At 42.2% G+C, this 24,231-nt stretch overlaps 1 protein-coding gene across 3 annotated transcripts in view; it reads left to right on the forward strand.

Annotated features, from left to right (window-relative positions):
- arid3a (AT-rich interactive domain 3A) overlaps positions 1-24,231 on the forward strand; it is a 48,895-nt gene that overhangs the window by 6,990 nt on the left and 17,674 nt on the right. For all 3 annotated transcript variants that reach the window (XM_030049701.1, XM_030049702.1, XM_030049703.1), the window contains exons 2-3: positions 12,080-12,825; positions 13,530-13,812. In XM_030049701.1, coding sequence (XP_029905561.1) covers positions 12,461-12,825; positions 13,530-13,812 — 648 coding nt within the window. In that variant the 5' untranslated portion in view covers positions 12,080-12,460. The remainder of the gene's footprint in view (positions 1-12,079; positions 12,826-13,529; positions 13,813-24,231) is intronic.

The raw sequence follows: 24,231 nt of genomic DNA on the forward strand, positions 1-24,231 counted from the left end.
TCATCTAAATGCTGGTCAGACGGGTGCCACTGTGTTTTCTGTTGGCTTTAATTAACACTGCTCTATCATACATGATTGTTTTAAAGACGCAAGACTGTTTTGTTCCACAGTGAGCCTTCCAGCCCATACTATGCTTTGGCCAGTGTGCATTTTTGAAGGTTGATACTGATTTGCCTTTTTCAAGTTGTGGATAATTAATATTCTGTGCCACTATTTTGCAGACATTCAGTGTCATTACATTGTACCCCTTTCACTCTCAAAGTGACCACTATTCCATATTTCCCCCAGAACTGTTGGGAAAGTTTGTAAAACAGCATTTAAGTGATCATGGAAAGAAAATTTCTCCATTAAAACCTTGACTATTAAAAATGATTTGAATATGAAGAACCAATCAGGCCTTCAACTGAAGAAATCATTTAGGGAAAAAAAAACAGTTGAGCAATGAAATGCATACCTAAAATGTGCAATGAAAAAACATTTTGCTGTCATTTTTTAAAACTGTTTTGAGTAGCAGGTAGCATGAGTAGCAGGTAGGCTATTGAATTACAAGGTAATATCTCCCCGATAAATCAGCAGACTGATACAGTATATATGTCGGACCTTAATCCTGCCTGTTATTTGCTTGTAATGCTGGCCATCTAGGAGTTGAAACTCATTCTGCTGTAGCACTTGTTAGTCTCCTTGACTGAGTGTGTCAGCTTAATAGGGAAAATGTAGGTGTACTAAGAATGGAGTCACTGGTTAAGATTCAGGAAGGAACTGACATCTGCTAATCAGTCAGTCAGTCAGTCTTCACGTTCCTGCAACCCTTTTGTTCCTGCAGTCATTTAAATTAAGTTATTTTTCCACTGAGCGGAACCGTCTGATCGACCGTGAGTCAGCTGAAATGTCTGATTGGCACACTTACCAATATTTAGTATACTCTGTGCTCTCTCTGACTCTCTCTGACTTGTAAGGTTGGTTATATATAGGAATTCAAGCTTATTCTACTGTTGGATTCAAAGTAAGTCAGCTAAAATAAGTACATTAGTAATACATAAATGTCCAGTATTTCAGAAAACTACTAAGTTTTACTTTTCTACTACTTAGTCTTTGGTAAAAAAATAAAAATAAAAATCAGCAATTCTAGATCCATTACAAGCTAAGCCAAGCTTGCAGTTTACAAACCCTTCATTAGAGCATACATTAACACGTCTGGAAGATCTTTTTCACAATTCAGCTGGTTCTCCAGCAACTCAGCAAAGCCTCTCCACATGTGATCACACTGCTCACAAATGCCCTGAACACATGTAGTAACGACTGGTCAGCCTCCCAGCAGACAGCCACAGTCCAGCAGGTTGGACATCCTCCCAAGACACAGACCATTTCCTCCCCTGCAGCTCAGAGGCCTGTGCCAACGCTTTTGTTTGACCTTTCATCTTCACACAGTTGTAGACTTGCATTCCGAAAGCTGGGCTGAGGTTTGAAATTTTTACACACATTTTCCCTAAGAATCCTCCTGTTGCTTATTTCCATAGTTCCATAGCGTAACTTTTGCTTTTTGCCAGCTTAATTTATGGCGTGGCTGAGGCTAAGCTGATTTGGCCTGCTGTTGCTGTGGCTTGGTGGAAGAGGTTGGTGGAAAGTGCGTGACCAGCCTGTGCGACACTTCCTCAATGATCTTGTTGTTGGTGTAATGGGGCTCAATGGAGCCTGTGTTATTGCCTTGCGAGGTAATACTGTGAGGAATGTGAGAGAGGACTGCATAATCAAGACCAGCACCACTGACCGACTTCTTGTTTTTTTTTTTTTTTTTTTTTTTTTTTTTTAAGAGGGGATTGTGTATGGCTACTGTTAGACTACTTCCTCCAAGCAAGTGGCCCCCAGTCAGGTCAAACCTTGATTTATGCTGTACCAAATGCAAACAGCTGTTTATAGTCCCCCGGAGATTTATTAGCACCATTTGTAGAGATGAGACAAAAAAGCTCACCAGCTTAGTGACTTCAGCTCCAGCAAAATTTGAGAGCAAGGTTTCTTTTTCTTGTTAAAACTTCCAAAGAAGTGAGAAATATCTATCTGTATCATAAAGGTAGTCATACAGACACTGTATTAATGTCTGAAGCTGGAGAAGTATAATGGTAAAAAATATGATAGATTAAGTAAAGAGGTAGTATAAACAAAGGAAACAATAAAAATGTTTCAAGCTTATTAATTCATCATATTTGAAACATAATTGTTAACCTTGGAAATGCCAATGGAGAGATGGCCAATATGCTGTCAGGTGTAGTGGTTGTATATTTGATTTCAATGGTTTGTATAGAAGGTGCACAGCCATATTGAAAACTGAGATATTTCAACTGTAAAATTCAAAACAACCGTTTTGGATTTGCGTGTTGAGATGTGAAAGTATGGAAATTGACTACTTCATGTTGACATATGCAAACAATACACAGTGGTGTCCACCTGTATTTACATATTGATGGCAAAGAGTTTGATGTAGGGAAGATGTTTATGCTTGTGTTGCTCCCTCAGAGTACCTTTTATTCTATTCATCAATCATTTATAGTGAGAAAATGTATTGTAAGGTAGAGCTGTGGAAAGGTCATTGTAGCACATCCAAATTCATTTATTCAACAAATCATCTCCAATGGGAATGTACTTTACAGCACATTATTTTGTACTGCCAGTAGGAGAATGTTGCTATGCATCTGACTGTTTTGAAGCTGTTTAGTAGTATGTTCATGCACAGGTGTGCACAGGTCAGATGGACTTCTGCATCATATTCATGCAAATGGACAAGCACAGTAAAGCACATATCCAGGAAATTGTCTCAATGGTACTGGTACAGAGGCAGATTCACAGTTTACATAGTAGTGCAATAAATACCGACACAGATGCCGTGCATATAGGCTACTGTGTGTAAAACGATAATGTGTGACAAACTTATGACAATAGACTTTACATGTCACTCTACAAACGTACATTTGGTGCCAACAGGTGCAAACAACAATGACATACATTGGGGAGAAAGTGTTGTCCATAACTGGTGCGCTTAAAATGACAGTTCATGAGATCCTGTTGTTCTGTTTCTTTTTGGTTTTGTGTCTGTGCTGCACAGGAAGAAATGTGTTTTACATTTCAAGTTTGTTTGGAATTAACAGAAGAAGAACCTGGTAGTTAATAATAGTGTTCAACCATTATGGGTTTTTCAATGACCGACGCTGATTTAGAGATTTAATCTGATAAAATACAATTTATTAGCAAAATTGCTGAACTTAAATGACCATTTATTTAACACTAATCTTATTGACTGTGTTATCTCTGTTTGCTTAAGTAGATTCGCACTCTCTCTGCAGTGCCCTTATTCTAAATTTTAAAAAATGTATCTACTAGGAAATGCCAAAAGGTAATAAAAAAACTCAATTTTGATTAAAAAAGGAACTTAATTAACTTGGATTAAAAATAAATAAAATCTTACTGCACTAAACGAGGATTTTTCCTGGCTCAAAATGAGGTGGTGGTGGTACCTGATCATGGGTTCACACCTACACATGTACTGTCCCTTCAAATGGCTCAAGCAAACATGTTTTACAAGCAATGCATTTTAGCAATTCTAATTACATGATTTTGAAGATGACAAGTATCATTTTAAAGCATTTTTTAAATTTTTCCTTGTTCAACAATGTAGTACAATTAGACCTCATATTTTTTCTGGGGACCCCTTGGAAAACCCTCAAGGACCTGTAGAGGTTCCTGGACCCCACGTTGAGGACCAGAGGCCCTGGTCTCACATCATACTAAAAGGTGTGCTTGGCTGGTAGTCCTACCTCAGGCACCAACTAAGCTGTTCCAAAGGATCTGCTGAGGCTGCAGCACAAACCTGACCTGAGGAGGAAAGATAGTCCTCTGACCAGCTGTCAGACAAGTCATTCAGCTCCTATTTTGTAATATGTTTTTTATTTCTTCTAACATTAATTGCCGTTGGCAACTGCATGATTCTCCTCGACTTTACTCCTGCAACTGTCCTGCACTCTGACCCTTGTCCTCGGCTTCTGATTGGATTGTATTACTTTCAGATCTTACAAATTTACCATATCTCTTCAGTAACATGAATTATTGCTTTTAACTGCCTATAACAACCACATTGTCTACAGTGTTTCACCTGTCTCGATTCTCCTTTTCCAGCCCCCACTTTCTAAAAAAGTCCCTGATCTTATGACCCACTGTATCTGCAAAACTGCCTATATACGACACAGTGCTACTGCCACCACCGTGTGCTGTAGTGGTGGTTGTGTGCCACAATTGCAGTTACAAATTACAAGAATCAGTTAATAGGGTGATCGATTAATTGGTCTCTCTCTAGTAGTTAGCATGAGCAGTGATAGCCACCATGGCTGAACAGAAACCAGATAAGAGAGATACTCAAAATTTCAAAATCAAAGGAAAAAGATGTCATATGCCCCTTTTCCACCAGAAAAAACCTGGTGCTAGTTCAGAGCTGGTGCTAGAGCCGGTGCTTAACTGGTGCCAACCAAGAACCGGTTTGCTTTTCCATCGGTCAAGAGCAAAGTGGAGCCAATTCAGAGCCACGTCATGACGTCTTCGGAAAACGTGATGACGGGTGCGCGAGACGCTCGCTCAGAATCACAATAACCATCATGAATGAATGAATGAATGATACTTTATTAATCCTATGCAGGAAATTACATTGTCACGGCAGCTTCATCACTTCAACACACATAAAACTGCACACTCATACAATCCAGCGGCTGCAGCGTCTCTGTCTCTGTCCGCCCGTCCTGTCCTGAAGCCGGTGAAACTGATCAGTGAGTCGGGGATGATGTTCGAGAGCCGCGTCTCAGTCAAACATATAACGCTGCTTTCCCGATACAGTTTCTGGCCCCGGGTGGAGCAGGATCTGTATTTATTAGCGATGCAAATACTGCTTGTGTCTTTACAAGCCTACACTGCAATCCAGAGGCAAAAAACACAATTATTGCCGGCTACCTGTCGGATTCGTGATCGGAACGAATGACAGCTATGTTTAGTTATAAAACAGGTGCTTCTCATCCTTAAATGTAATTTTCTGAGCCGCGTTCCATGCCGTTGTAAAATCAGTATAATCCACGGCTTCTTGGGGATTATTGTTTATGTTTATAGCGTTCGCAGTTCCTGTTTTGTTTTGTAACCCCGCCCACCAATGACGCGGTGGGCCGCGTCATCGGTTCTTTCTCTGGCTCCTGTTTAGCCCCTGCTCGGAGTCGGTGCTTGCCTAGCACCAGTTTGGAACCAGTTTGGCACCAGTTTGGCCCCTGTTTGGGCGGTGGAAAACCAAAAAACTGGTGCTAAGTCAGGCACCGGCTCCGAACCAGCCCTGGTGGAAAAGGGGTAATAGTGCTGCCAACAAGGTTTGATTAACAGACAAGCTTTGGAAAGTGTATTTCAAAAGCAAAAAAACAAACAAACAAGAATTACCACTTTAAATATCGGGTTTGAGTGTTTCTCTAATTTACCAGTAAAACCAGTCAAGTAAAGCAGTAATGTGGTATTTTAATAACCCATTTGCAAGTCTCAGACAGACCTCAGTTCCTCCCAAACCTTTCTGGTTTGTCACAGGAGAATTCAGTATTGGTTCTTTTCAATGAGGAGGAGACCGTTTTCCCGTCACGTTCTGTTGCTGCCCTAGGACAGTTGTAGCAATTCAACATTACAGAAATGTTGTTTGTTCAACTGCACATAAGGTGTGCAGGGTAGATACTCTGCTCTCCCAAATACTGATCATGGCTCCCACATTTTAGTACAACTTGGAGTTTGCATTGGTTTGATGTTTGTTTTTGCAGTTTAACCTACACAGTGCTGTGTGCCTTGCTCTTTTCAAATTAAAAGTCTGAAAGACAAAATCTGGGGTAAAGTTAACATATTAACATGTACATAATTTTGTCCCTCCCTGTGCCAGAATGTACTTTACCAGCATTAGCCTACTACATCAGTAATTGTCAATATGTTGCTTAACCAAGGCCACAAAGACGCGTGGATTGTAATAGTAATGTAGCTTGAGCATTAGAGGCTTTCCATATGGTTTCTAGAGTACATCATCTTACAGTTTAGTGGTCTTTGCAAGCAGTTAGTCCTGCATGTACGCATTTGTGTGTGTGTGTGTGTGTGTGTGTGTGTGTGTGTGTGTGTGTGTGTGTGTGTGTGTGTGTGTACATATACACACACATACATACATACATACATACAGACATGCATATGTATGTCTGTATGTATATAAAGTGTATGAAAGGCATTGTGGGTCTCTTTATCTCGTTGGAATTAGACCCTGAGCTCTTGTCCTTATCACTATGTCCTGTTTGCTCAGACTCTGCAATCTCCCAGCTCTCAGCCTCACCTCACTCTCTGTTGCCGAGTGTAGAAAAAAAGAGGATTAACCCATTAAATCTCATCATTTCTGCTTTATCCTTCATTCAGCCAACTGTCCTTGTGGTCTTTTGCTAACCACCTCCCCACCCCAATGGGTGCCACTTCCTTTAGCCAATTAGTGCTCTAATCAGCCCTATGGGTCTTAGTCAACTAAGACTCATTTACAGTCAACTGGGTGTTTCTTTAAGGATTTCTTTTTGTGTCTTGTGAAGATTTTTGTTTTGAGTAATAATATTGTATCATCATATCATGATCCATGTAGGGAAGTTGATTTTACTCTTGCTTGCACCCCCACACCCCTCCCACCCACAGGAGCATCAGAGGCGATTAGGGGAATGGGGATTCAGTGCTTTGTTCAAGGACACTTCAGCAGGATGGATGGTCCTCCAGTTGAAGGAGTGTCTCCCAACTCTCTGGGCTCTTCTGCTGCACGCAAATTGCCTTAAAACAGAAGAGTGGGTCATTTTAAAGGTCCGTACCAGTGATTTAGCGTGTTTAGCGTAATATTTACAAAATACTGTGGTTATACACTATATTACCAAAAGTATTCGCTCACCCATTCAAATGATCAGAATCAGGTGTCCTAATCACTTGGCCTGGCCACAGGTGTATAAAATCAAGCACTCAGGCATGCAGACTGTGAAACAAGACATTTGTGAAAGAATGGGCCGCTCTCAGGAGCTCAGTGAATTCCAGTGTGGAACTGTCATAGGATGCCACCTGTGCAACAAATCCAGTCGTGAAATTTCCTCGCTCCTAAATATTCCACAGTCAACTGTCAGCTCTATTATAACAAAATGGAAGCGTTTGGGAACAACAGCAACTCAGCCACGAAGTGGTAGGCCACGTAAAGTGACGGAGAGGGGTCAGCGGATGCTGAAGCGCATAGTGCAAAGAGGTCGCCGACTTTCTGCACAGTCAATTGCTACAGAGCTACAAACTTCATGTGACCTTCAGATTAGCCCAAGTACAGTACGCAGAGAGCTTCATGGAATGGGTTTCCATGGCCGAGCAGCTGCAGCCAAGCCACACATCACCAAGTGCAATGCAAAGCGTCGGATGCAATGGTGTAAAGCACGCCGCCACTGGCCTCTAGAGCAGTGGAGACGCGTTCTCTGGAGTGATGAATCACGCTTTTCCATCTGGCAATCTGATGGACGAGTCTGGGTTTGGAGGTTGCCAGGAGAACGGTACATTTCAGACTGCATTGTGCCAACTGTGAAATTTGGTGGGGGAGGAATTATGGTGTGGGGTTGTTTTTCAGGAGCTGGGCTTGGCCCCTTAGTTCCAGTGAAAGGAACTTTGAATGCTTCAGGATACCAAAACATTTTGGACAATTCCATGCTCCCAACCTTGTGGGAACAGTTTGGAGCGGGCCCCTTCCTCTTCCAACATGACTGTGCACCAGTGCACAAAGCAAGGTCCATAAAGACATGGATGACAGAGTCTGGTGTGGATGAACTTGACTGGCCTGCACAGAGTCCTGACCTGAACCCGATAGAACACCTTTGGGATGAATTAGAGCGGAGACTGAGAGCCAGGCCTTCTCGACCAACATCAGTGTGTGACCTCACCAATGCGCTTTTGGAAGAATGGTCAAAAATTCCTATAAACACTCTCCTCAACCTTGTGGACAGTCTTCCCAGAAGAGTTGAAGCTGTAATAGCTGCAAAAGGTGGACCGACATCATATTGAACTCTATGGGTTAGGAATGGGGTGGCACTTCAGTTCATAGTATGAGTAAAGGCAGGTGAGCGAATACTTTTGGTAATATAGTGTATGTTTTGAAATCTTTAGTTCCCCCTCGTAATTTGCAAAGTGGTTCATTGCAATGTAAATGTAAATTGTAGTTAATGCCAAACATTTAAAATGACTGGTATGGTCCTTTTGAAGGGTTGAAATGTAAATTCAGCTGAGAGATGGGGAATAGGAAAGTGTGAGAGAAAGATGGCATGTCTGACAGCACTTTATTCTTCATGATAGTTACGCTGTATGATTATATTGATTTGGAGAAGGACAAGTCCTTTCAAATAACATTTTAGAGGTCTGTGAATAAAGTAATGTGGGAATTCCTTAGCAGCCCTTCACCTCTGTTCAGATATGATAGAGGTTACGCAATGATAGAACAATACCATTATTGGTGTGCTAGTCTGTTCCCTCAATACTTTGACAGGCAGGGAGGACAAGAAATGTAACTTTATTTGTTCACTAGCCACACCTCAGTGTTAGAATAGAGTAGGATTTCCAAATGATGATTGGTTATTTGTCAGTGGGGCTGGTAGGGTAAAGAAATGTTACAGCATGTGGCAGATGGATGGTAGAGGTCCCCAGTGTGGCTGCCATGAAGACTTTCATGTGGTTTCACACCATCTCTGGACCACACCATCTCTAGGTTGAAATAATTAAAAGCGTTATCCCTCTTGCCATGGTCATAACATGGGAGCATAAGATACCTTAGGTAATACGGGCCCATTTTGCATAGCAGAGAACCACACCCAAAAAAAGTGAAGAAAACCAAAAACTATTGGCTGATTGTGATGTAGTTAGTTTTTGTCAGAGGGGATTGATAGCTGAGTTTTCTCAGTACAGCCCTGTAATTTTCAGGAACGCAGTTGTTCAGAGAAGCAAGAAAAGCGTAAATGCCAGGGCATATAGATGCAACACGACTTAGTTCGTACAGAGCTCACACTTGTTTAGCCACACAGAAAGCATGAAGCATCAGCTGCTGTCCTGTCTAGGGGTTTTTTTTCTTTCCAAGCAAACACTACAGCAGATATGACTGATAATGGATTGAAAACCTAGCTTCTTGGGTTTTGACGGAACATGACTGAAAAACAGTGGACAAATTGATTAATCCTTGAACTCCAACTGCTTCATTTGAGCATCTTTGGCCGTTGAGAAGGGTTGGGTCTTTTCCTCTCAGGAGGATATACACTGAGAACTGAGAAAAAAAATATATTTTACACATCTGGCTTTGTTTCACTGTCTTTGGCTTTTTTTTTGTTTGTTTGTTTTTGCTTTTGTTTGTTTTTTTGCAAGCATAGTGCATGAAGTGCCTTGTTTTCAAGTCTCATATCAAGAGGTTGAAAAGCCTCAGACTTGCCTCCTCGAGAGGGGAAACAGAGCAGAACATGTGTAGTGGCGCAATGTAATTTGCATTATCAAGCATGCAGGAGGTCATGATGTTTGCAATGAGCCGGGGCATGAAACCAAGTGATCACTTCTCCTTCTCCCCTCCACAGGAAGAGGTGAAAGAACAGCTTGTTGCAGTCACTGTGTGTGTCTTGAAATAACATATATAATCCACACTCAGAGGGTATTGCAAGACTATTGTTTGTTTGTCAAAATGGGAGTGAATGTTAGAAATGTAGATTGTGCTCATAATTTGCACAGATGAATATACTTACATGTTGAGGTGAGGAAACGTGTTGTTGTGTACTTAGTATTTTATGATACACCTGAACACACATTCACAGATATGTGGTGCATTTTCAATTGAATCTGCTTATTTCTCTAAATGTCTAACCACAAACAAGGTACTGCAGAGGCACCTTGAGAAGATATGGGTGGCAATCCACTTTTGTTCAGCCCACTGTCTTGTTTTATAGTTGCAGTAAACAGAGCAGAGACAAGTTGGCCCATTCTCAGTCCCAATAAAACCAGATCCATTCAGATAAGATGTTTTAATCCTGGTTTTATTGGCGCTATTCTGGATCTGACAACTGCAGGCACTCAGTTGTCCCTCTGCTGCTGTTAAAGAATGCAATGAATCAGTATTGAATATCTCTCAACCGCCTCACTGCATCTGTTCTGTCAGTTGTTATTTCCTGCACCCACTGGAGAAACAGTTTCTCAGCTTAGAGCTTCAGAGTTTTTCAGCTTATATGTCATTACGTAACATGTCTCACATACATTGTCACTGTAGGATGACAAGAGTATTGTGTCATGCTTTTTTTGCTTTTTTTTGCGAGCTAGATTCAACCTTTGCACTAATTGCTATTGACTGCTTGTAGGGTCAGGCTGGACATCAGTTTGTTGAAATGGCAGAGTTTCAAAAGTTGAGTCTGAGGGTTCCAAATTTTTGCTTTCAGCAGTCTTAAACCAAAATGTTTGTATTGGTTTTCAAACACCAATATTGGTTGAACCCTAGCTGGTTGTAATGTTGGTGATCTTGGAGCTGAGCATTAAGAGCATCAGCTAAATGCAAAATATGTAAACTCAATATAGAAACCAGAGTGTGTAAACGCAGCAGACAGGAGCAAACCCTGACAGTGGACTGCGTCGGTTCACATCTTAGTCAGCGTTGCTGAATGAGTAGCAGTGTACAGTCACGGCTCCAGCACCTGCCATGGAAATTCATTTCTTCATGTGCTGTTGACTCTATAGAGCTTGGTGTGCAACCCTTATCTCCACACCGACCTACATTTGTCCAAGAGCAACGTTCTCTCCAGACAGAGACCCCATTAACTCCCCTATTCCTAACACTTAAAGTGCTAATCCTTAAAATCTTTGTTGTTTGTCATCTTTGGTTGTAAGTACTATGGTGTCTACTTCAACTGATTTTCTGTTGATGAAGTTTGTACGTGGTGCTCTTTCCTTTGGCTGCTCATGCAAACTATCCAATTCTCCTTTTGTTTATTCCAAACAAAACAGAAACATAAAACGCATCTCTTACTGTTCAGCATAGGATCTTTCCCAGGAAAGAGCTACTAGACTCAGAGTGTTCAGAAAAGCAAATGTAAAAGCTTTCAAAACTGATAAAGGTTGTATCTCTGCTCTTATTGACAGTAACCGATAAGTAGAAGAATAAGAGCTGACAAAAGCTGCAAAGAAACTCCCACACAATATCTCTTAATTGTAATTTAACTGAAGGGGAAAAACATAGCAGTCATACCACCATAGCCATTTCAATCTGTCAGATGTTTTAGACAGTGCAGAAAAGTCACATTGCTCATTTTTGTCAGATCTTGTTACAGAGTCAACCAGGTGAGGAAAGTAGTGGGTTCTTCCTGTGATTTCGCTTCCTCTGACTGTGACTCGCTTAGTTAAAACGTTCTGATCCTGAGTGTTCATCCTGTGTCTGCGTTTCAGTGTGAGTAATGCTAAAAAAATACACATTACACAACGGTCATGAACCCAGGGACTGTGTTTCTATGCTCAACATGAATTCTGAACCTGTATTTGCATTTTTTGCCTGTGAAATTGACTGTTTTTCCCCTGTCATGGTTTTCCCTCGTGATTTGAGCTGTCGTGGTAGCTCTGTAGTCATTGCTGTAGTTTTGTCTGTTACCTTTCTGCCAAAACTTCAAACAGGTGCTTCATAGTTATAAGTCTGAAAATGATTGGTACCTGAGATAATTATTTTCACTCATTCTTTGGATATCTTTATTGAAGTATACTGTATTTATGTAGAACTTTGTAACCCAGAATGAGTTTGTAGTGCTTTTTGTAGTGCCACACAGCAGCAGGCTGGTGTGTTAATAATATGAAATTAAAGCAAAGAGCCCCAACATAGAACATATCAGACCCAGTGAAAGTCTAAGGAATCAAAATAGGCCTTTATCTGCTTCTTTTGGGGAGGCTATTCCACAGTTGTGGCACTGAGAGTTCAGAGTGTGACACATCAGACAGCAGGAAAATGGCCGTCTGACACCCTCTTTTTCTTTCTCACCCACAGCTACTTGTAGGTGTGCACCAGTGTGGTCTCTTCTTTCCTTTTCCGCTGCTTGTGCCTTGGTGAAGTGCCACGGGACACCACTCTGCCCTGTTTCCCCAGAGCTGTGGTGGACCTCTGAGTGCATGTCTCAGTGCTCTGACTGCCCCCCCTCCTCCTCCACCACCCACCTCTCCTCAAGGACACACACTTGTGCATAGCACCCACCTACCCGGCACCCACACCACCCCAGCCGCTAGCTGTTTCAGCAGGGGGAACTGTTGACGGTTGCTCCCTGTGGGCAGAAGAATCAGGACTGACTAGGCATCAACACTCACTGGTGTTCCTTCAGGGGGGGAGGGAGGGGAAATAAGGCAGCCCAACACCACGCCGCTTTCCCTGGAGATGAAGCTGCAGGCCGTCATGGAGAACCTGCACCGGCAGCAGAGAGCCAAGCTGCTTATGGAACTGGAGCAGCAGCAGCTACAGCAGCAAGCCGCCACCCAACAGACTCAGGCCCGCACCGGAGGAGGAGATGGTGGTGGAGGAGGAGGGGCAGATGAGGTGATGGGGAGCCCCACCCCCGAGGCAGAGCATGCTCAGATGGCGGCACTGGCGGCCATGCGTGCCGTGGCGGCCGGGCTGCAGAGGACATCAGACAGCCCCATGTCGGAGCGCAGTAGTGGTGGCGAGGAGGAGGAGGAGGATGATGATGAGGAAGGAGAGGAGCGTTACAAGGACATGATGGGCTCCGAGGAGGAGGAGCAGATGTAAGTTTTGAAATGCAGTCAAGTTTCTAACCATGGATGATAATTACTTATCTATCTATCTATCTATCTATCTTTACTTATTCATTTTCATTCCCAGAGATAGTGGAGTGGTTAAGTAATCGTACCTCTAACTCCAAATATCACTGATGTCACAGATTGGTGCCTGACCTGCAAATGTACTGCACCTATCATTTATGCTATTAATGCTAAACTTGGTAACTCTGCAAATCAGTGGCTCCAAATGCCAGTGAAAGAGGAAAATATCTAACAGATGTACTTTATTGATCCCAAACTGGGAAATTGAGGTGGACTTCCTCCTCTGAGGTGGACTTCCTTAACTATAAGTTGTTTCCTTTGCTGTTTTTGAGGAGTTTTAGTACAAGATAATAGACATACATTAAGACAGTGAAGAGAGCCACAGCAATTGATCATATTCACTATGTTGGATGTGGGCATTCCACTGACTTAAACATGTGAGCAAGTTATATCATTGAGCTGCCATCACGTTTTTCCACCTCTTCTGATTTGACAATAATGCTGATGTTTTTCTCCTAAAAATCTTGTTTTTTTCATCTGTTTTGTACTCTGAAATATACAATGGCAATAGCCACCTCCATCAAATAATTAACCCATGGAAAATGAAGGCAGGGCCAGCAGACTCAGCAAGCAAAACAAATCCACTGTGTTGTCTCCTTGTCCCACAGCAAACAGAAATGGGATGAGGACGACTTTGAGGGTGAGATGGAGGAGGACTTTGATGATGATCTGGCAGAGGAGGGCCTGCCGACCAGCCGTGACGCTGTGGCCCCTGGCAAGGGCATCCTCCTGTTGCCCCACCGCCAGCTGCACCCCCACTCCCAGCTGCTGAAGGCCAGGCCCTGCGTGGATCAGGAGCCCCGTGTAGCCATCCTGCCACCCCACGCCACACACAGCCAGCTGGGTGGCCAGGACCATGGAGACTGGACATATGAAGAGCAGTTCAGACAGGTGAATGCCTCATCTCCCTCCTGTATCTTCTTCCTCCTCTTCCTTGCCTGATCTGGTAATGCTTCCATGGCTCTTATTCCCTTGCTTCTCTGTTATACACTGACTACCTTAACATGCACACCATATTCCGGTTCGGGTCAATATTCCGGTTAAGGTAACTGCACTGCAGCAACTGGAATATTCCGTTTATATGTTACTTGGCATGTTCCCGTGTTTCGGCGTATTCCACTCTCTTACGTAATGCGACACTCAGCCGTGGGGGGCAGCAGAACGCGTATAGGCGTCTGGTCTGCCGGAAATACAGAAGAAGAAGTCCTCTTCTTCTTCTACTGTTGCTCTTTCTGTGTTTTCTCCCATCGATATACTCCATCCCTGCGTTCCAAATCGCATACTTATACTTTTTACTTTTAGTAGGTACTGCAGCTGCCCTTACAAAGTATGCAGTTTAGTATGAAATATGCATGCATATGCATACTATTGGGACACACTACATACATCATCCCTGAAGTCCGGCCCTCTCGCTCACTTCCGCCGCCGTCCGAAGCGGCAAATTTGAATGTTGTTGTCAAAATGCTGGTGCTGTTTCATACTGCGCTGTCCTTTGTCATATTTATTATCTTCTGTCTTCCTGTTGCTTCTGCTGTCACTGAGCGAGTTTTGTGCGATATGTGTGTTTTGTTGTCGTCCGTATGTGGGCGTGGCCTGTACACGCAGTGCGACGTAACGTCCGCTGCACAAAGGATTGTGGGTCAGAATGGCCAGAACAGCATGCTGAAATCCATACTGCGAAATCTGACCGGATATAGTAGAACATCCTGGTACTCTTGGCATACTGCATCTGACATACTATGTATTGGGACACACTAAATCTTTTTTTCCCTACTAAATAGTATGATAGTATGAGTATTGGAACGCAGGGCATGTCTTTCATTAGTTGAAGGCAGACTGCAGTCTCCTGGCTCTTGATGCTGTTCGCCATGCTGTAGTGTGCGCCATGTCATTTGATCCCACTTGCAGTAACCATAGCAACAAAGACGCCCCAGAATTCCTTGCGAATCGAGCATGCGCAGTCTTGACTGAATATTCTGGTTCGGGGCATTTTCCGACTAAGGTGTTTGCATGCCTCAATATTCCGGTTGGAACAGGCATATGCCAGGGGTCTTATTCGGAATTCTCTCCAACCGGAATATGACCTTAATCCGGTTCGGTGCGTGTTTCCATGACACGTGCGCAACCGGAATATTGTGAATATTCTGAATAATACCAGAATATGGTGTGCATGTAAACGTAGTCACTGTCATTCTGGCACCAGAGGGGTATTTGTTATATCTGTTCTCAAGCTGAAATTGTCTTTGACCCATATTCTTCTTACAGCTGTTTTCTCAAAACAGAAACTCATGCGCTTGAGCTGAATGGGAAACATTTTAGTGTAGATGACTGCAGGCATTTAAAACTAAGACCTCCTGTAGCTCAGTCAGACACATGGCAGCTTTGGCTCTTGCACTTATTACTGTTGCTTGGAATCATTTTCAAAACAAGAAAAGTTTAGTTTGGTTGAAAAGTTTAGTGTGAGCTGGGGGTTGACATTTGCTAACCACTGTGGCCCAAAAATATAAAAGTTAGTTTCCTGTGATGAGTAGGACAGCAGGCTAAAAAGGCAAAGGTGACTACTGCATGGGGGTTGGAGTACATTTTAACAGCTTTACCACGCCGGTGTTTACTATAAACATGGTAGTGGGCTGGATATGATGGCAGGGGCCCTGGTGGAATAAAATGGTCTCTTTACATGAGGAGATTGAGCTGTGTCAACAGCTAAATTTAGACGGAGGGCTGGTGTTGAGAATTCTCTGGGACTCAATAATGATGTAAAATCCACTCAGAGTTCACTGCTGATGGCAAACTGTGGTATTAGTTTCCGTCAATTCAATACTTATATTTGTAGTATTTTTTAATGCCCTGGAAAATATATTGTGCATTCAAGTAGTATCAACAAAATGGTGTTTTGGCTTTGTAATGGCTTTTTTTCCCCTAAATTATTAACATTTCTGGGGTTTACAGTCATTTGTGTTTATCAAATGAACAGTGGATAACATTTTTCTTTCACTGAAACAAAGCTAATTTTGGAATGTTGCCTGCAGGTCTGATACAATGCAGAAACCCAGGCTGGCTTTGTTTTGTTTAATGTGTGGCTCCATTAAGTCACCATTTTATGTACTAGCAGCATACATTGCATAACAGTAACCGCTATTGAAATTGCAAACATGCTCATGGCCTGTAGCAATGTTTCAAACCTTAAAGCTTGTCTCAGACTGTAGCAGCAGCTTATAGTACTCACTACATTATACTTGGGAAAAGGAAGTTGGTTAAAATAATTTCTCCAAGAGCCTTTGTTTGGAAATGTGTATTGATAGAACCAGTAAATTGCAATTCAGGTATCCAGTATTAATGTTTCCCATTGCTTTGCACTCAGACTACATGCATGAGTTGTTATAATTTTCCAACCATAGATTCTGTAATATAGGACTTGCTGAAATTATAGTGTGCATTCATGATAACCTCCATAAAACATGTACTCTGGTTCTCTAACTAATGCTTAGTATGAGTGGCTTTAATTTCTGCTCTGGATAGGCATTAGTCTACCTATGTCTCGGTGCCATGACACCCATGCACAAGTGTGAGATATGGAATTAATCGTGTGTCCCAGTACATTTTATCATGAGATGTCAGTCAGCCACTTCTCATGACTATAGCTGACCGTTACATAATCAAGGGAGACAGCACCTTGTCTGTTAAGATAATGTTACTCAATCCAGCCTTTATGAAAACCTCTGTAACGTCTATACATCAGCCCCTAAAGTTTCAGAGTGAGACCAAAGAGGAAAACTGTACTGCAGCAGTGTAGCCTATGTTTCAAAGTGTTTGAGTTGAGAGTGACATACGGACACAGGGATGATTTTCACATCTGTTTTCAGGGAGTTGTGGCCCTAGGCCTTTGCCCCGGGGTATTAATCTTTCATTTATGCACACAGAAGTAATATTAAATGAAGTTTTCCAGTGATTTGTAATGACTGAGGTGATGTTTGGTCATTTTTATCCTGTTTGAATCTGTCATGTCTATAATTTGAATTCACTGCTCTAGATGTTATTAATTCCATGTGAATTGAGCTCTCAGCAAGTTCAGCTATAATTTGGTTTTGGCCCAGAGTTATCCTTTTCTTTTTCAACTGTGTATGCAATTTGTTTTTACCTCCTATCATGAAAAAATGGAGAGTAGTGGAATTTATAGAGGAAGGTTTTTTATGCACTTTTAACTCAAACTCAAGTTTTGCATGCTAAATCGAGAAGTGGCTGATTGTAAAATCTCCACCTTATGCAACCATTTATGTGACATGTACAATTTCAGCAAATTTCATCATCCCGCACACATGTATTGCACAACAGATGAAGTGATTCATTAATTATATGACCCCATCCCCCTACACCACCACACCCCAACCATTTCATAGTAGCCTGGAGCGTAAATGTAAAATTGAATGTGGAGTCAATCTGCATGCAGGCTGAACCTGGCAGAATGGTTTCTGAGGGAGTTGGGGTGGGGAGGAAGGGGTTAAAGCTGTACGGTTTATTTTGGGCAGGTGGGTGGAGGCTGTTGGAATGTGCCTGAGGCAGGGCGATAATGTGGCCATTCTGGACCCCAGATCCTCAGCAGAAACACTGCGTGTCTCTATCAGTCCACAGCAGTTGGAGCTCTTCCAAACTGTAAACTGTTCTTTTCTCTCTCACTTTCTTTCTCTCTCTCACACACACAAACTAAACATTCAGGTGAGGTTAGCCCGGGGCCACAACTAAACGATAGCAACCAGAGCCCAAACTACATTCCTAGTGAAGTATGGAGTCATCTTCTACTCCCCCCTCTTTTTTAGTTGAAAGGTCAAACTAAATCAAGCCAGGAGGCGCTGCCTGTTCGGATGTCTGATTATGATGTGGTTATTAGCGAATTAATCAAAACATTCGAGGCTCTTTGCCAGAGGCATCTGATATCGCATATCTTGCTGTGGCAGGGCACGGCTGAATATTAAAACAAGGATTTATACATGTATCAAATTATGCCAGCATTTTCAGATTATTTTGTCATTGAAACTGATTTGCTTTTCATGGTGGAGCACCATTTCAGCTGTGTTATTTCAGTGATAGTCGCTCAATCTTCCTCCCCACCTCAACCCACCCCCCCACATATTTACACACTCCTGCCCCATGATATATCCATATCACATCACTTCTTGCCTTGCAACCTCCATCCTTTTTTCCAAGAAATGTTTATGCTCCCTCTGAAGTGTATGCGCTCTGTCCATCCTATAGCCATAAGGCCTAGATGCATCTGTTCCCATCAGCCACCAGCCAAATGCTGGTAAATTTTGACTGTCAGTAAGTTAACCAGCAAATGTTTTGACACTGAATAAATGCTGATGTGACAGCCTGCCTCATATAAATATAGCACCAGAATGAAAATTGAGACAACATAGCTGCTGCCTGCAAACAGGGACCTAAATATTTTACTAATATTAGCTTAAAATAGCTTGTTTTGATTGTTTGGCTAGTTTTGTTTAATTTTGAACTTACTACCTCCTATCTCCTGCACATCAAAGTCCATAAAATGCATCCTAGGTAGTTCACTCTATCAGGAAATTTGACCCATTGCCAACTGTCATTTTCAAAAATTCTAAAAATCATATTTGCTGAAAAATCAACATTGTGGATGAATTTGGGAAACTACCAGCCAACATTTTGGGTAGATGAAAACATTTGGTTTCCAGAAACATCAGATGAGACAGAGGCGATTTTTTGCTGTTAAATCAGTTGATATGCATCTCTGAAGTTAAGTGAACAGCTTAAAAATAAACCTTGGCTTCATCACCAGAATGTAGACAACAGTGAATTTGCAGCTCATTCTCCAAGCAGTAATTACTGTCTGTTTCACCAGGGTCACAATTACAGCTGCTCGACAATGTCAGTACAGTTTGCTAAGCATGAAGTAAAATGTTTGCAATACTTCTTCCCTTTCATTTTCACATTCTATTTTTAGGTCAGGGACTTAGTATAACTCCAAAACACTTTATGAAGCAGAACAAGAAACACCTCGGCTAAGTAACTTTACTGAAGGTACATGTCAGACAAATGCAAGAAGTGGATGAATGGTGTTTGTATGTTTTGGCCCGATGGTGGTGCTGGCGGAATGGTCTTGTGTACAGAGTTAACATTTTGGTGCTAGAGGAAAGAACACAAGGTTACTAAAATTGATAGGGTTCATCCTGTGAGGAAATGGACATAAATTTCTATGCCAAATGTTATGGCAATCTTTCCAACAATCCTTCCAACACCCTGATTGCTATGGCCATGAATGAAAAGAAGTCACTACCCCTTCTGTTTTTTGTTTGTTTGTTTGTTTGTTTGTTTGTTTGTTTTTAAATATAAATTACACCGAGTTCCCCTTTTGCCTTTTTTAGCAAATCTGCAACCAGACAACCAAGGTTTAATTCAGCTACTGAGGTTACAGCTGCCTCCAAAAAATGTTTGTGAAAGTAAAACTCCAGTGTGGTTCCATTAACGTGGAATTTGTCAAAATCTACACATCCCACATGATAGTCTACGGACAACCAACCGCTTTCTTTACAAACAATATTCTCTGCAGGCCAAACCCCCCCCCCCCCCCCCCCCCCCCCCCCCCCCCCAGTAGCCACACAGAGCCTTTGAAGTCTTTTCTCCTGTGTCTCTGTCTGCTTTAACCACCAGCAGCAGGGCAGATGGAGCCCAGATGGACAGTAAAGGGGGGATGTCTTTAAAAATTCATGGCACTCACCATGATCAGGGCGAATGGAGGAGAATTGGCATTAAACATTGATTTGCTCAGATACACACACACACACTCACACACTATACATTGAGAGGAGGGGCTGTTAGTGACCACAGGAAGTGCAGTGTAAATGAGAGCCAATCAGCAGCGACACTTATTGGGATTGCCCGTCAGGCGGATTCTGCTGATATGGCTGTCTGCTAAGCACTGGCTGCCTTTATATTCCCCTGTAGTTGTGTTGAGGCCTTTTGATCGGCCTCCACCGATGACCAGTTAGCTCATTCTCAGGCTGGCATGAATAGGTCAGACCATGTTGTGGTTTTTGCATGTCATCTGAACTTGAGCATTTTCACTGCTCTAGATTTGTTTAGTTAGAGGTTCAGCAGTAGAAATGGCATGCTGCTGGCAACTGACAGCTGTTTTGAAATTTAGAGGTGAAATATCTTATTTGTTTTTTTTATCATACTCATTTTCTGTACAAGCCAGTGGTGATAGATAAAAATATGCTAGGAAATAGCAGTTACATTTATAGATTAAATTGACAGCGTATTTGCTTTCTGTTTGGACCCTGGAGCTCCCCTGGCCCCTCAAGTGTAGTCAGTGTTTGAGGGAAAATTACAGCTGCCTTTGTGCACCTTGGTCATTAGTAAAGCAAGACACTAAAGACTGACTTTTGGTTGTTGTTTTTTTCCCTCAATCTATCTGTAACTGTTGTAACATGAGTAAAATTTAGCTTGAAAGAGAATCTTATGGAGTCTGTCAGACTTCAATTTTGAGTTAAAGGTCTGTAATGGTTAAATTCATCAGCAGAGAGGAGTTCTTCACTTAATTTGTTATGATGTGCCTGGGGAAAAACCCCTGTGTTGAGCAGTCTGTGTTTAACAAAAAGAAAAGATCTTGTCAAGAAAACAAAAGGCCCTAAACAAAGAATGAAGCAGCATGGGAATTATTAAAATCTTCCTGTTGAGTGGAGAAGGAACAGTGCAGGAGGCCAAAAGGGTAGGTGTGACCGAGGGAGGAGGAAAAAGTGTCAAGTGGAGTTAGGTTTTGAACTGGAGCCAAGCAGAACATGTAGCCTAGTAAATGCTGGTTTTGGCTGCGAAGCGCTGCAGAGCATTTGGATGATTTCCAGCGCCCAGCGTGCAGCATGGAGCTGATGTCAGAAACTGTACAGCCAAGGGGATTCTGGAAATTGGCAGGCGCTCAATATGGAGTAGAGGAGGGGGGTTAGAGCAGGAATGTAAACAAAGATTGCATAAAGGCTGAGACTAGCACTTTACTCCAGTGTCTTTCTCTATTTGACATGTTTTTCTGTATTTCATTTCCAAGATACCTGTATATAACTATCCTTGAACATTTTAGATTTCCTCCTGAGGAAGTTGTAATCCATAGTTGTGATCCAAGCCCTGATACAGAATAAGGAAATGAACAGCCCCACATCCTTCCTTGTAGGTGCCACCATTATGTCTAAATCTCCTATGAGCCTGGCCCTTTTTCTTTTCTGAGAGGGATACATAGGTTCTGGTTCATCTCTTTCTTCCCCTACTTCTTGTTCCCACTTGAGGAATTCAATACTGTAGCCTTGTATCACACTATAAGCGCTACACTGAATGGCCATACATGTCCACAAACAAAGAAGTAAGTGGCATCTTTTGAACCAGGAACCCAGTGGAAAGCATTCAACTGAACAAAGGGTATGCTTGTGTGCTGTTGCCTTGAGATGCCTCTTAAAAGGTAGTGAGTGTTAAAAGCTTTCATTCTTCACAGAATCGATGAAGAAATAGGTCAAACTCTGATACTTGCCTGCATTTTCAAGGTCTGAATCACTGACTATTCTGGACTAAATGTGTGCTGGAAAGCTAAGGACATTGGCTTTGTATTCGGCAAAATACAGCTCAGGCTTCATGGAAAGTAGGGTACACTTTCTCCAGTCTGACATTGTATCATGAAGAACATCACTGGTACCCTGTCAGCACTTCACTCCTTAACCTTTAGTGCACATTTGGCTTTGCTCTGTCTTTTTTTTTTCATGATAATAGCTGACATTCACCAATTGTTTGGGCATGGCAAGGGAGACATCTGACTTGAGTGTAGCACCTCTTTCAAGCTCTGTCTATACTGCTGGAGCCTCAATTCTGCATTGCTGCTTTTTGGGGGGTCTACCTCTAACAGTTGTTTGGATATTGGCATATGTAAAGTTTTTCTTCTTTGCACTTTCAGGGACTATGTTTGTCTTTTTTTCAGTTGCTCCACTGCTTCACCTCTTTGCAAGACAGTTTTCCACATAGAAAAATGTTGTGCAGTAGCATGCTAATTATTGATTGCAGGCATGTGCCTGTCGATTTACAATAATCCTGATTCAGTAGTATAATGCAAGGGGGTAAGAACACATTTGACTGGTAGTACACAAGTGATATGAATCCGGTTGAAATTTTGCACTTATTCTGTACACAAATTAAGAACGTTTCAACATATATTAATGAATGAGGTCCACTTGGCTTATGTAGCTGAACTTACAAACACTTTTGTGATCACACACACTTTATTGTACAATAAAGTAGTACCAGTGTGTACATTAGTACATTTGTAGATTTTTTTTTCCTTTTTTTGGTTACCAAACTCCTATGCAGTGGATGGTGGTGGTGTGTGGGGGTAAGGGTTGGGGGTAGAGGGTGGAGAATGCAGAACAGATAACAAGGAAAGGACAAACCTAAAGGTTGGTTGAGGTTAAATTGCAGCCCATCTTTTTATTGATTGGAGTGATCATGACATCTCAATCTCTGAGGAGCCACATGGACAGAGGGTTGGGGTGAGGGGTGGATAGAGGGAAGCGGGGGCGGATTAAGGCTGTCAACCATTAAACTCATCACCCTGCCCATCAGTCATTCTGACTGACAATCTGAGCACCCATCCCTGTATCTGTCTGCCCTTCTTCACTTAACAACTCTGTGCTAAATAGCAGCGGTGCAGCAGAATGCCCCTTTAAGCCATCCAGCCAGGCCAGATTTAATGTCTACATGTTGTTTTTTTGTGGCTATGGTGATTAAATTGACACAAAGAAATGCTCTCCACTGTTGTGACCTTCTGCTGAACCTGTTGCTTTTCCTCTATCTCCATCTACATCTTTCTGCCGTTACAGACGAACATTATCACGGCATCTCCACTGGCGCTGAATAAATACCTTGAGGTTTCACACGAACGTTCATTAGATGCCTATCTAAATCAGTTTTTTTTTTCTTTTGGCCTGCAAGGTTAAACGTCTCATGTTTGGATCTTCATGAGGGTAATTACTTTGAGGAAAGACTGACTGCGTGCAGTATCAGCTATTTGATTGCTCTTAAAGCACGTGCCAATCCTGAATCATTGCTACACCCACTTCCCGTTCAAGACTTCAACATCAGGCTATGCACAGTGTTGCCAAGCCCTGTCTGGGTGTCCGTCATCATGATACTTCTCATTAGTAGTGTGGTTAAAGCAGATATCATGCATGACTCTCAGGGGCCTGGCAGAGCTGGCTGCCATTTCTGATTCTTATCCAAATCTGCGAGCCGCTGGCAGCTGACAGTCTCAAGGAGGAATGGTGTACATGTAACTTGGGATGGTGCTCAGACAGTCTTGTTTTATGTTACACCTCCATCAAGTGGTTTTCACCCTCTTCTCATGTCAGTGCGAGTTACTGTATGTCCTGTTATTCCCAGAGGGAGCGGTGTGTTAAAAAACATTTGCCAAAGACCCATATAGATAAGGCCTGGCATACAACTTCTCCTGCTTTAAAGAGGCAGGGTTCCCACTGGAATTTCTGGAACATTGCTGAATTTTGAGTAGTATAATCCAGGACAGGAAGTCAGAGAATGTTCTACTTCTTTGTCTAACAAAGTCATCAACATTCATAAACCACAGAACTGACAATTCGCTATGCAAAGCAAACATTTCCCCGGAGACTATTTTCCAATGGAGAGACTATTTCACTACACCCAATTTCCAGTCATCAGAACATACCAGTGCTGCTGCTTTTAGGAAAACTAATATAGACAGCTTAATTACGATGATGGAATACTGGTGTTAAGAAAGTTTGAAGCCTCTGGAGGGTCATTTTCTTACTGTAGTTGAGTGAATGGAAACCAATGGCTCGATAAATGGTCGGAGAAATTAAATCGGAGTTCTAAAATATGACTGCTTGTTTTGGGAAAAGATAAGCAGTAACATTAAGTTTATATATCTTGTAGATATGATGCTAAACATGCAGTATCCCTGGTATGATCTATGGAATTTTGTTGTTTGTTTGTCACTTTATAGGAATTATTCCCGCTCAGAGTCAGGGGGGCTGAAGCCTATGTCAGGACGCTGCAGGGTGTACTGTGTTTTACAACTTGGTTCACAGTTCACATATTCCTTACATAATAGATGGTGATTTTTTAGCCCAGAAGAACTAGGAAAAAATAGAAAAACATTATATCCAGGAGGGAATGAAAATTGTAAGTCATGGAGACACTGTGACATACTTACAGGCAGTAATGTGTAGCCCTAGAATTTTACATCAGGCCACCATAGCAACCTTGAAGAAACGA

Source organism: Myripristis murdjan, chromosome 4 (genome assembly GCF_902150065.1).
Source record: "Myripristis murdjan chromosome 4, fMyrMur1.1, whole genome shotgun sequence".
Lineage (NCBI taxonomy): Eukaryota > Metazoa > Chordata > Actinopteri > Holocentriformes > Holocentridae > Myripristis > Myripristis murdjan.